General features: G+C 37.6%; 1 protein-coding gene across 7 annotated transcripts in view; it reads right to left on the bottom strand.

Annotated features, from left to right (window-relative positions):
* Nucleotides 1-14,146, bottom strand: part of PHKA1 (phosphorylase kinase regulatory subunit alpha 1) — a 323,836-nt gene that overhangs the window by 56,838 nt on the left and 252,852 nt on the right. For all 7 annotated transcript variants that reach the window (XM_077146161.1, XM_077146162.1, XM_077146159.1 and 4 more), the window contains 2 exons: nt 13,415-13,493; nt 10,832-11,001 (listed from right to left, as the gene is read on the bottom strand). In XM_077146161.1, the coding sequence (XP_077002276.1) occupies nt 10,832-11,001; nt 13,415-13,493 (249 nt within the window). The remainder of the gene's footprint in view (nt 1-10,831; nt 11,002-13,414; nt 13,494-14,146) is intronic.

Raw genomic sequence — 14,146 nt, 5'->3', positions numbered from 1 at the left:
AATTTCTCTATTACACAGCTGAAGCCTCACTAAACATCTCTCACTTACCACTGTTTCCTTCAATTTCAAAATCACAAGCCATTTATATACCCAGGAGTGCCAATTTAAAAGTATTATGTATCCTAGAAAAACCACGTGTTAATCGTGATCCAATCTTGTGGGAGCAATTATTTCTTTTTTTTTTTTTTAAAGATATTTATTGAGAAATCTTCATATCATACATTCCATAAATGGTGTACAATCAATGGCTCACAATATCATCACATAGCTATGTATTCACCACCTTGATTATATTTTAGAACATGTGCAACACTCCAGGTAAAGAGACAAAAAAAAAAAAACACTCATATATACCATACCCTACAACCCTCCCTCCTCTCAATGACCACTAGTATTGCCATCCACCCAATTTATTTTCCCCTTTGTCCCCCTTATTATTTATTTATTTTTAATCCATATTTTTAAAATCATCTGTCCATACTGGATAAAAACAGCATCAGAAATGGTTTTCACAATCACACAGTCACATTGTAATCTCACATTTGTAATCACCTTGTTTATCTATACAATCGTGTTAAAGAAGCAAGTCTAATGGAATACAGCTCAAGTGTTTCAGGTACTTCCCTTCACCCACTCCAATACACCATAAACCAAAAAGGGATATCTACCTAATGAGTAAGAATAACCTCCAGGATAACCTCTTGACTCAACTCTCTCAGCCACTGATACTTTATTTTGCCTCATTTCTCTCTTCTCACTTTTGGGCAAGAAGGCTTTCTCAATACCTAGATGCTGGGTCCTGACTCATTCCGGAATTTCTGTCTCACACTGTAAGGGAGATTTACACTCCTAGGAGTCATGTCCCATGTAGGAGGGAGGACAGTGAGTTAACCTGTTCAGTTGGCTTAGAAAGAGAGGCCACATTTGAGCAACAAAAGAGGGTCTCATGGGGTGCTTTTTTTTTTTTACGTTTCTTTCTTTTAAATTTTTTTTTAAGTTGTGAAATATTACATATATACAAAAAAGCAATAAATTTCCAACTACATTTTTTGTATGCTGTATGGTGGGGGTCTTTTTCTTTTTCTACGTGAGTATCCCCTTATTGCAGCACAATTTGTTGAATTTCTGTTTGTTTTGTTTTTTGTTTGTTTGGGAAGTGCATGGGCTGGGAATCAAACCTGGGTCTCCTTCATGGTAGGCGAGAATTCTACCACTGAACTACCCTTGCACCCCCCTCATCCCCCCAGAAGATTTTAACAAGTAGTTTTAGAACAGATTTTAAAGTTTAAAAATCTTCACGTTTTTTCTTCTAACTGCTCCAAGACACTGGAGACCAACAGAAATATCAAAATAATGATTCAGCAGTCATACTCATTGGTTAAATTCTATCTTCTCTGTTATACTCTTCCATCTCTTTAAATAACATATATACACAAAAGCAATAAATTTCGAAGTACACTGAACAATTCGTTGTACAACAGATTTCAAACTTTGGTATGGGTTATAATTCCACAATTTTATGTTTTTATTTCTAGCTTCTCTCAGGTAGTAGAGGCTAAAAGAAACATTTTCAAAATGATTCAGCACACGTACTTGTTTGTTAAACCCGATCATCTCTGTATAACACCACTATCACCTTTGATCTTTCTCCCACTCGTTAGAGATATTTAGGCTAGTCCCTTGCTAACTTTTTCATGTTGGAAGAGGCAGTTGATAATATGGGATAGGGGGATAGAACTAGTTGATGCTCTAGAAAGGTTGGCCCCTCTGCATTTCAGGATTTATCTGGTCCAGGGACTCATTTGGAGGTTGTAGGTTATGGAGAGATACTCTGGTGCATGGAACCTTTGTAGAATCTTATACAATGCCCTAGGTATTCTTAAGGATTTGGAGGAATAATTTTGGTTAGGGTTTGGCAAGTTATGAAAGCTAGCAGTGTCTAAATGAAGCATGTGTAAGAGTGACCTTCAGTGTAGCCTCTCAACTCTATTTGAACTCCCTCAACCACTGATACATTATTACACTTCTTTCCCCCCTTTTTATAAAGATGGCATTGTTGATCCAACGGTCCCAGGGCCAGGCTCATCCCCGGGGATCATCTCCCACGTTGCTAGGGAGACTTCATTCCTGGATGTCATGTCCCATGTAGTGGGGAGGGCAATGGTTTCCCTTGCAGAGTTGGGTTTAGAGAGAGAAATGCTATATCTGAGCAAAAAAAGAGGTCCTCGTGAGGTGACACTTAGGCATACCTATAGGTTGGCTAAGCTTCTCTGCCACACAAATAAGATCCACAAGAGCAAGCCTCAAGTTCAAGGGCCTAAACTATTGATTTGGGGGTCTACAATGTTTGGTATAATATTGGGAGTTTCCCCAGTGGTGAAGTTTAGTAGTTCCATAATTTCTCTCCCATCCTTCAAGGGACTTTTCCAATACTTTTTATTTTTATTGAAAATTCTTCACACATATACATTCTATACATGGTGTACAATTAATGGCTCACAATATCATTACGTCATTGTGTATTCATTACCATGACCATTTTTTAGAACATTTACATCACTCCAGAAAAAGAAATAAGAAAAAATTCATACATTCCATGCACCTTACCTCTCCCTTTCATTGACCACTAGTGTTTCCATCTACCCTATTTATTTTACCTTTTGTCCCCCTTATTATTTATTTATTTATTATTCATATTGTTTTGTCATCTTTCCATAATCTGGATATAAGCAGCATCAGACCCAAGGTTTTCACAATCACACAGTCACATTGTAAATGTTATATCTTTATACATTCATCTTCAAGAATCTAGGCTACTGGAACACAGCTTAACAGTTTTAGGTACTTCCCTCTAGCCACTCTAATACATCATAAACTAAAAAGGGATATCTACATAATACATAAGAATCATCTCCAGGATAACCTCTTGACTCTGTTTGAAATCTTTCAGCCACTGCAACTTTACTTTGTCTCATTTCTCCCCTCCCCCTTTTGGTCAAGAAGGCTTTCTCTACCTCTTGATGCTGGGTCCCAGCTTATTCTGGGCTTTCTGTCCCACTTTGCCAGAGATATTTACAACCTTGGAAATCATATCCCATGTAGGATGTAGGGCGGGAGTTCACTTTATGAGTTGGCTTAGAGAGAGGCTACATCTGAGCAACAAAAGAGGTCCTCTGGGGGTGGCTCTTCCACTGCTTGCAAGAATATCAGGAACTCTCAAAATAGGGGAGTTGAATATTTCCTCTCTTCTCCCCATTCCACCAAGGGGACTTTGCAAGTATTTCTTTATTCATTGCCCAAATCACTCTAGGGTTTATCAGGGCATCACGCTAACCTGGACAAACAAGCAAAATCTCACATCTTATTCAAGATTCCATATACTTATGGTGTTCAATTAAACTGACCATACAAGTTAAATTAAGAAATGCACTGCCCAAAATATAAATTTTGCACCAACTAAACATCTCTGCCTTTAGTCTCACTCAGAAGTTGAAGTTTTAAAATGAGGACAATATCATCCTTTACCCAATCTTTTGATGTACCTTAGTCCTATCCAGATCAGCTTCATTCATATCTCTACTTGATGTCTGATCACTTTCTCAGCTTTTTGAACAGGTTCTTGTATGGGGTACTGCTGACTTTCATAGCTTCAGAGCTCTAACCCTGAGTCTTGGGTGTCACATATACACCCAAAGTTTCTGGGAAAACCATGTTATATAAAAACAGCCTAGTATCTCAAAATTTAGAATTAACAGTAACATCTCCTGAATATATGTGACTGCTGTAAGAGCTTACAATTTAGGACCCTTTATAATAGGCCCCAATCTGATAACCTATGCTCTCGACTTTAGTTCATTGAATTTGTATATTATAGTTAGTCCATATGATTGAGGCATGATTAATATTTGTCTTTATGTTCCTGACATTTCATTAAACATATAGCTCTTAAGATTCATTCACCTAGTTGTATTCCTCACAACTTCACTCCTTCTTGGGGCTGCTCAGTAGTCCATTGTATGTATATACCATAGTTCCCCCTTCCATTATTCAATCATTGTACCCTTAGACCACCTCCATTTACTGTGGATCAGGAACAGTTCTGCCAGAAACATCAGTGTGAAAATGTCCATTTGTGTCCTCACACTCAGTTCTTCCAGGTAGATACTGAGCAATAGGTTTTCAGGATCATATGGCAAACCCATCCCTAGCCTCTGTTGAACCACCACACTGCCCTCCAAGGGGTTAGACCTCAAATTTGCCTACTGAAAGTGAATAGGAACATCTCTATCTCTGCACTTGTTTCTCTCTGTTCATTTTATAACAGTTTTATTCACACATCATACAATCCAGCCTAATTGCACAAATATGCGTCTCCCACCATACTCCGTGTGAAGACATTTCCTTTTCTTCCACACAGAATCCATACCCCTTTCCCAATCTCTCCACCTGCTGACATTTAGATTTGGCATAATGTCTTTGCTACATTCAGTGGCCAGATATTAAAAAGTTACTGTTGAATACAGACCCTAGCTTACATTGATTTACTTGTCCACATAAACCAACTATTTTGAACACCCTGAAATACTGACATTCCTTTGTTCTTCCTCAGGCAAAAACATTTGTTAAATTAGTATATTTAATCACCATCATTGTGCATTCTTGGCATACCTAAATTATACCATGTCACTCTTTATCCTCTGTCTTTCCTTCTGGTTTCATAAGTGCTCACAGCCCTTCTCCCTCTATTATACTCACATTCAGTGTACTTGTATTATTGTACTACAATCAGGTAGCATTGTGCTATCCATTTCTGAATTTTCTCAATCAGTGCTGCTGTACAATCTGTACTCCTCCAGCAGCAATAGCCCAATCTCTATCCTATTTCTATCTCCTGATAACCTGTGTTCTTAAGTTCAATTCTCCAAGTTCACTGATTAGTGTTAGTTATTATTAATGAGACAATACAGTACTTGTCCTTTTGTTCCTGGCTAATTGCACTCGGCATAATGTCCATAAGGTCATCCACATTGTTACATACTTCATGACTTTATTCTGTCTTACAGCTGTGCAGTATTCCATTGTATGTATATACTACAGCTTGTTTAGCCACTCATCCGTTGATGGACACTTGAGCTGTTTCCATCTCTTGGCAATTGTAAATAATGCTACTATAAACATCACTGTGCCAAGGTCCATTTGTGTCCTTGCCCTCAGGTCCTCTGAATAGATACCCAGCAATGAGATTGCTGGATCACATGACAATTCTATACTTAGCTTCCCAAGGAACCGCCAAACTGCCTTCCACAGTGGTTGCACCATTTTACATCCCCATCAATAGTGGATAAGTGTGCCTCCTTCTCCACATCCTCTCCAGCACATGCCATTTCCTATTTTTTTGATAATGGCCATTCTATTAGGTGTGAAATGATATCTCATTGTGGTTTTGATATGCATTTGCCTAATAGCCAGTGAAGTTGAGCATCTTTTTGCATTCTCAACTTCATTTATTTCTGCTCTAATCTTTGTTATTTCTTTCATTTTGTTTGCTTTGGTATAGTTTGATGTTCTTTCTCTAGCTCTTCCAAGTGAACAGCTAATTCCTTGATTTTTTCTCTTTCTTCTTTTTAAATATAGGCATTGAAGGCAATAAGTTTCCCTTTAACACTGTCTTTGCTGCATCCCATTAATTTAGACATGTTGTGCTTTCATTTTTATTTCCCTGGAGATATTTACTGTTTTCTCTTGTAATTTCATTCTTGACCCCTTGGTATTTAAGAGTATGTCATTTAGCCTCCACATAGTTGTAAATTTTCTGGCTCTCTGTTATTGATTTCCAGTTTCATTGCATTATGATCCAAAAAAAGTGCTTTGCATGATTTCACACTTTTTAATTTATTGAGACTTGCTTTGTGACCCAGCATATGTTCTAACCTTGAGAATGATCCATGACCACTTGGGAAAAAATGTGTATTCTGCTGTTCTTGGGTGTAGTATTCTTTAAATGTCTATTTCATTTATAATATTATTCAGATTTTCTGTTTCTTTATTGATTCTCTGTCTAGGTGTTCTATCCATTGATGAGAGTGGGGAATTGAAGTCTCCAACTATTATGGTAGAGGTATCTATTTCTCCCATCAGTGTTGTCAGTGTTTGCCTCATGTACTTTGGAACACTCTGGCTAGGTGCATAAATATTTATGATTGTTATGCTTTCTTGTTGAATTGTTGCTTTTAATAATACATAGTGTCTTTCTTTTTTCTCTGTTAATTGTTTTACATTTTGAGATCTAAATTTTGTCAGATATTAGTATAGCTACACCTGCTCTTTTCTGATTGTTCTTTCCATGAATTATTTTTTCCTAAGCTTTCACTTTCAATATATTTTTGTTCCTTGGGACTAAAATGAGTCTCCTGTTGGCAGCATATAAATAAGTTGTTTTAAATCCATTCTCCCGGTCTAGGTCTTCTGATTGCGGAGTTTAGTCCATTAACATTTAATGTTATTACTGTAAAGGCAGTACTTTCTTTTACCACTTTTTCTTTTGGGTTTTATGTATCATATCTACTTTTTTCTCTTTTTAGCATCACTGATAGCCTTCTTTATTACACTCTTCTTCTTTCTCTGTGCCTTTTTTTTTATTGTTTGTAGTGCTCCCTTTAGTATTTCTTGCAGAGCCAATCTTTTTTTACCCTATTTATCTTTACTGATAGTCTTCATTTCTACACACTTCTCCAGACCTCACTCTCTTGCCTTTTCCTATCTGCCTGCAGTGCTCCCTTTGGTATTTCTGGCTGAGCTGGTCTCCTGGTTACAAATTATGCCAGTGATTGTCTGAAAATGTTCTAATCTCCCCCTCTTTATTATTATTATTTTTTGCATGCTATATGCCTGGGGTCACATTTCATTCTTTTTCCATGTGAGTTTCCCATTATTGCAGCACCATTTGTTGAAAAATTTTTGTTTGCATGTTCTTCTTTCTTTGCTTGTTTTTTTGTTTTTGGAAAGTGCATAGGCCAGGATATGAATCCAGGTCCCCTGCATGGCAGGCAATAATTCTACCACTGAACTACCCTTGCACCCCCTCTCCCCTTGATTTTTGAAGGACAATTTTGCTAGATATAGAATTCATTCAGCAATGGAATATATCATACCACTTCCTTCTAGCCTCCATGGTTTCTGCTGAGAAATCCACACGCAGTCTTTTTGGGTTTCTCTTGTATATGATGGATTGCTTTTCTCTTGCTGCTTCAAAATTCTCTCTTTCTCTCTGACATCTGACAATCTGATTAGTAAGTGTCTTGGAGTATGTCTATTTGCTCTATTCTGTTTGGGGTACACTATGCTGCTTGAATATGTACTTTTATGTCTTTCATAAGAGATCGGAAATTTTCAGTGATTATTTCCCCCATTAGCCTTTCTCCTCTTTTTCCCTTCTCTTCTTCTGGGACAGCCATAGCACATACATTCATGAGCTTCATGTTGTCATTCAACTTCCCGAGATCCTGCTCAGATTTTTCCATTCTTTTCCCTATATATTCTTTTTTTTTTAAATTTAATTTATTTTGCATTATCAAACCAAAACAACATACAAACATGAACATTCTTAACATACAAACATTCTGTGCATGGTGTACACTCAATGGTTCATAATATCATCACATAGTATTATATTCATCACCATGATCATTTTTTAGGACACCCTATATATTCTTTTCTGTGTCAGATTTCAGATGTCCAGTCCTCTGGCTCACTAATCATTTCTTCTGCCTTTTCAAATCTAACATTGTAGGTTTCCATTTTTTCATCTCTTCTACTGTGTCTTTCATTCCCATAAGTTCTGTGATTTGTTTTTTCGTACTTCCAATTTCTTCTTTTTGTTCATCCCTTGCCTTCTTTATATCCCTCTCAACTTGATGATTTGATTTTTGATGAGATTTTGCACGTCTTTCAAACAACTTTTATTAGTTGTTTCAACTTTTATATCTTACTTGAATTGTTGGTTTGTTCCTTCGACTGGGCCATATCTTCAATTTTCTTAGTATGAGACTCGTTATTATTTGCTGGTGTCTAGACATTTGATTTCCAAAATTAGTTTATTCTGGAGGTTGTTTTCACATTTCTACTAATGATTTTCTTTCTTGATGGCTTTGTTCTTTATTTGTTCTTTGACATTCAGTTTATCTTATTCTAGACCTCTAGCATAGGGTCTCTTTAACAGATCAGAATTTTTCAGTTCTTGGTTTTCTATTTCTTGCCCTGCCTATATGACTTTTTATTAAGGAGGGTCTTCTCAGATATTATAGACCCCAGTCATATTTTCCCAGCTTGGACAGGCCTCCTCTCAGGAAGAAATACTTGCCAGCATAAGTTTTCCTTGACGGGGAGACCCAGCACGCTTTCAGATTTTCCTATGAAGCCTCTAGACTCTGTGCTTTTCTTAGCCTGCCCAGCATGTGGTGCTTGCCTGTCTTTGGTTTCCCACCAGTGTAAAGTGATGTGGTGCCTTTAGTTTCAGGACACTCTACGAACTGGGTGCATGGTTGAGACAGAGGTAAGGTTGTAATTTGGCATTAATTGCTTTAGTTTTCCAGTCCCTAGGGCCAGAATTCCTTGAAGGAAGAATTCCACTTGAGCTGAGCCCTACCTTTCTCTTGGGGAAGGTACAACCTTTAGGGAATTAACTCCCTACCTGACTAGTTACTTTGTCTCTCAGACAAGCTTAATTCTCTCCTTGCCTGGGGCAGTACTGGAGCCTGAGAAGGCTTCCAGTTCTATCTAATGAGCTGTTAAGGACTGGAAGTAAAGTTAAAAAAGAAAAAAAAGCCTTTTCAGAGCAGGACTCCTACTACTAGTGTTTCTCAATCAAGAGCTTAAGTTGGTATGTGACTCTATGTATCTCCAGGCTCTATGTGTCCATTTTTCTTTGGGCCCAGCCCTTTTCCAGTACTTTGTGCTGTCTGACTCAAAAAGTCTCTCTTTTTTTTTCTATCAGCCCTGACCCCTCTCTGTTGGGGCAAAAACTAGTACCTTTAGTGTCTATTCTAGGTTTATCTGTGTGGAGGAAGGGGACCTATTTTCTGTAGTCAGAATTTGTTAATTTCACAACTGGAGGTTAGTTGAGCTACACCCTTGCTGCTAGTAAAGTCTGTTTCCTTTACTCTCGGAGAACCAGCCTGTTGTGCCCGTGGGGGAGGTCTGCTGGCCTCCATGGCTTAAGGGAATTACAGTTCTGTGTGGGATCTCAGGCAGTCTACCTGGTCCAGACTGGTGTATGTTGTGTATCCGGTCACTGATTTAGCCCCAGTAGTTTTTTGTACTGTTCCTGGCTATTTACTGGCTGCTCTGGAGGACGCACTGAATTCCACACCTCACTAAGCTGCCATCTTGCCCCACCTCCCTTCTATTGCTACAACCGTTTCTTTTAATCTTGATTTGATACCATAGTGTGAAACTTTTGATTAGATTATCTCCATGGAGATGTGGCATGCCAAATTGTGGGTGTGACCTTTTGTTTAGGTGGAAATGTAGCACCACCCATTCCAGGTGTATCTTGATCAGTTTACTGGAATCCTTTAAAAGAGGAAACATTCTGGAGAGAGTCAGAAATGATAGAAATGACAGAAGCCTCAGGGTTGACAGAAACTTCACAGCAGAGGTGACACAGATGCAGACACATGGAGAACAGAGACACAGATATTTGGAGATGTTTGGAGCTCAGCAGACATTGCCATGAGATGTCAAGCAAGCCAAAACCTGGAGAGAGCCAAGAGAAGCCAAGAGATGAAAGCCAGCCTTAGAGAAACAAAGTGAGGAACCCCCATAGGAACAGAGGCTGAAAGCAATGGCACCCAGGAGCAAGGGATCAGAAGATACCAGCCACATGACTTCCCAGCTGACAGAGGTGTTCCTGACCCATCAGTCTTTCTTGAGTGAAGGTATCCTCTTATTGATGCCTTAATTTGGACACTTTCACTTCCATAGAACTATCAATTTGTAACTTATTAAATTCCCTTTATAAAAGCTGATCCATTTCTAGTATACTGTGTTCCGGCAGCTTTCAAACACACCAGGTGTTACAGTTTGCTAATGCTGCTGGAATGCAATGTCCCAGCAATGAGTTGGCTTTTACAAAGGGTATGTATTAGTTTACAAATGCACAGTTCTAAGGCCATGAAAATGTCCAAATTAAGGCATCAGTAAGAGGATATCTTCTCTGAAGAAAGGGCCAATGGCATCCAGGTTTCCTCTGTCACATGTAAAAACACATGGCTGGCATCTGTTGATCCTTTTCTCCTGAGTTCCGTTGCTTTCAGGTTCTGGCTCTTTCAGTTTCTGTGGGTCCTTTCTTGCTTTTCTGGGGCATTTCTCTCTAAGCTTTGTCTTGGCGTTTCTGTTCTTTAACCTCTCATAAAGGACTCTAGTAAATGATTAAGATCGCCTTGAATTGGTTGGAGCCCAACTGAAACAACCTAATCAAAAGGTCCTGCCCACAATACGACTGCACCCATAAGAATGGATTAAAAAACATGGCCTTTTCTGGGGTACATAAGAAGCTCCATACTACCACAACAGGGAAGAAATCTTCCCTAACCTTCCCGAAGGACAGAACAACCCCAAAATTCCACATATTCACCACAGGGCTATTAGAGTAGAAACCAAAGGTAAGTAGAGGGGTGAAAAGTGAAGGCAAAAAGTAGGAATCTAGGTATATTAAATAGGAGTGAGGATAGTATACTGTGAGACTACAGGAAGCATGAAATATTAAGGGGGATGCTTACAATATTTTGTAGTCTTGTCCAGCAAGACTAGTGCCTTTATGAGGCCCCCTTACCATTACTGCTTGAGTCAAAGTCATTATCCATCCAGTAGCCAGTTTCCAGTTCTTCATAGCTGTCATCATAATCATCACTGTATAGCTTACCCTCAGGCCCAGGGTCCATAAAGCTCAAGTGTGTGCAGCAAGAAGTTGTCAAGAACTCTGATAATTTACCAGTTTGAACCCTAACAAATAGAGGTTAAACAGAAAACAGAAAATTAGAGAAAATCTTTTTTAAAACAACACAGTATTGGTGATAAAAGGATACCTAAAATAGTCTGTTGGGATATTACTAATTTGTATACATCAGTGAAATTTTATAGTACTCCTTGGCATATTGTACAGCTTAAATAGTGCAGGTACCATTTTAACAAAATTCAAAATCTTGGGTTCACAATCCACCAACAGTTCAGTTTGGTTCTCTTCTCCTGCCATATAATATATTCCTAACTATGCCAAACGTCTGATAAAAGTTTGCATTGGCTGCAAGAGAATGAGGATAAATCAACAAATCCATTGTATTAAAGAAACACTCAAAAAGATATTTTGAAAATAAAAGATGGCACGTGAACATTTTATAAACTAGAGATTAAAATTAGATGCTTCCCCACTTATAAAGCCAATTACAAACCAAAAGCAAGGTCATTAATAGTGATTTTCTAAAGATGCCAGCTTGAAGAGGCTCCCAATGGTCAGTTCTTGGATAATCTGAACACCAAAATAAACAATGGCAGAAAAAGATGATGATGCAGGGAATGAAATAAGAATTCATGAATCCATGCTGATATTAAGACTACAAAATAAAGGAGGAAGAGAAAACACTTGTTTTTTTACAGAATTCCAATTAATGCATATGGAATGATAGACTCAAAATCACAATTTTACAGCCCCATTAGTAATAACTAATTTACGCAAAAGCATCAATGGATGTTAACAACATCTGATGAAAGACAGTTGGGGAAAGGATAGGGAGACACCTGGAAGACACCACTCCAACCAAGTGAACAAGGTTCAATCACCAACAATGGTCAAACTGACATCAACTGTGCAAGTTTGAAAAATTTATGTATCCTAGAAAACCCATGTTTTAATCCTGATCCAATTTTGTGGGAGCAACCATTTCTTTTAATCCCTATTCAATATACTGTATGGTGGAAAATGATTAGATTATCTGTGACTCCCCCCATTTAGGTGAGTCTAGATTAGTTTATTGGAATCCTTTAAAAGAGGAAACATTTTGAAGAGAGTCACAAGATAGCCACAAGAACTACCACAGCCCATGTAGCCAGAGATCTTTGGAGATGAAGAAGGAAAATGTCCCCAGGGAAGCTTCATGAAAGAAGAAGCCTGGTCAGAAAGCTAGCAGACATCGCCATGTTCACCATGTGCCTTTCCAGTTGAGAGTGAAATTCTAAACTTCATCTGCCTTTCTTGAGTGAAGGTAACCTCCTGTTGGACATTTTTATAGACTTGCTTTAATTGGGACATTTTCTTGGCCTCAGAACTGTAAACCAGCAACTTATTAAATTCCCCTTTTTAAAAGCCATTCCATTTCTGGTTTATTGCATTCCAGCAGCTAGTCAACTAGAACATCAACTGCTGCCTGGTATGATGCATTGAGGACATATATCACATAGTTAGTATTCCTGCTAAAAACAGACTGAATCTAATGATGAGGAAATAATCAACAAGTTCGGATGGAGGGACAGTCTGCAAAATAGCTGACCTGCATTCTTCAAAAGTGTCGTGAAAGAGTAACAAAAGGTTGAAGAAATGTTCTAGATTAAAGTATATCTAAGAGCTATGACAATTAAATACCAATACATGATGTCTGACTGGATTCTGGATTGCGGAAAAAAGCTATTAAAAATAGTATTATGACAACTGGATAATATTAAACTCTATATTAAGTAATAGAACTGTGTCAAATATATTGCATTTCCTGAATGTGATGATCACATTACATCATATATGAGAATGTCTTTGTTATTAGAAGACAGAAACTGAAGTATTTAGGGTTGAAGAGTTATAATGTCTATAATGAATTCTCACACAGTTCAGCCAAAAAGTATAGGTATATGTGCATATACATACATACATATATATATATTATATATAGTATATGTATCTGAGTATGTGTGGACATATGTATATGTAAGAGTGAAGAAGAAGGCAGGCAGGTAAAGAGGGAGGAGAGAAGGATCAAGAGAAAGAATGCACATATGGGACAAAATGTGAACAACAGGGGAATCATGAGGAAGGGTATATAGATGTTCACTATTATAACTGTAAACTTCTGTAAGCCTTAGATTATTCAAAATAAAAATTTAGGGGAAAAAGAAAATAAAACTACCATAATCTTTCTTTTATTTTTTGAAAGAGTAAGTTTTCTGGTCCACTGAATTTATGAGGTCTAGGCAAAGAACAGGGTGGGGAAAAAACATTAAATTCCTTGGTCCAATCTATCAAATGGTAGCTCTTCTGAGTAGGATGAGATTGTTATTGAAGATATCAGAAAGGCACTCTAAGTCTGCCATTTCCATACCCAGTCTCCAAATTTCATTTCATTTTACTAAAGAGTATGCAGTAGTCACTTACCTTGCCCCACCAAAATAGCCATCTTGCATTTTTCGGAGTGCTGCCAGGATAGTTGAATTCAAGCTGGTTCCATCATCATCTTGAAATGAAGAATATTTAAAACAATCTTTGTGATTTTAACTTTGAAGGGAGAGGAATCTTTCAATTATTTCAAACCAATCATTCTGGAGATGATGGTACAAATGAGTCACACTCTTCATTAAACATCCTGTATTTCAACAATTCTTCTGAGTCAGCATTGCAGAATGGGCAAATTGTAAGGGATGATGACCACTAGACAAAGTTCCTCAAAGACATTATTTTATTTATATAATATTCCCAGTATTTACCACAGGGCCTGATGGTAGAATACTTAATGGCTAATGCTGATAATAGCAACAGGAGAAACCACTTGTTGAAGGTTATGTGCCAAGCTCTGTGCTAAAACATTTTATATATACTATTTTATCAAATGAGCTTTGGTGTGTGTAGGTGTGCAGGCATAAAAATTATGATGGAAATGTAACCCATACCAAATTTTAAAATCTGTTCTATAACTACTTGTTAAAATGCACTTAGAAATTTATTGCTTTTTTGTAAATGTTATATCTCACAATAAAAAAAAGCCATTGATTTTTTTAAAAAATTAATAACAAAGTAGGATAATGATTCAATTTGGGACACAATTTAGAAGATTTTAAAACTAAAATCTCAATCTATTCATTATGACCAGGCCATTGCCTAGTACCACAT

The sequence above is a fragment of the Tamandua tetradactyla genome, chromosome X, assembly GCF_023851605.1.
Source record: "Tamandua tetradactyla isolate mTamTet1 chromosome X, mTamTet1.pri, whole genome shotgun sequence".
NCBI classification, from domain to species: domain Eukaryota; kingdom Metazoa; phylum Chordata; class Mammalia; order Pilosa; family Myrmecophagidae; genus Tamandua; species Tamandua tetradactyla.
The sequence above is the reverse complement of the archived record's forward strand: the minus strand, read 5'-3'. Positions and strand labels throughout refer to the sequence as shown.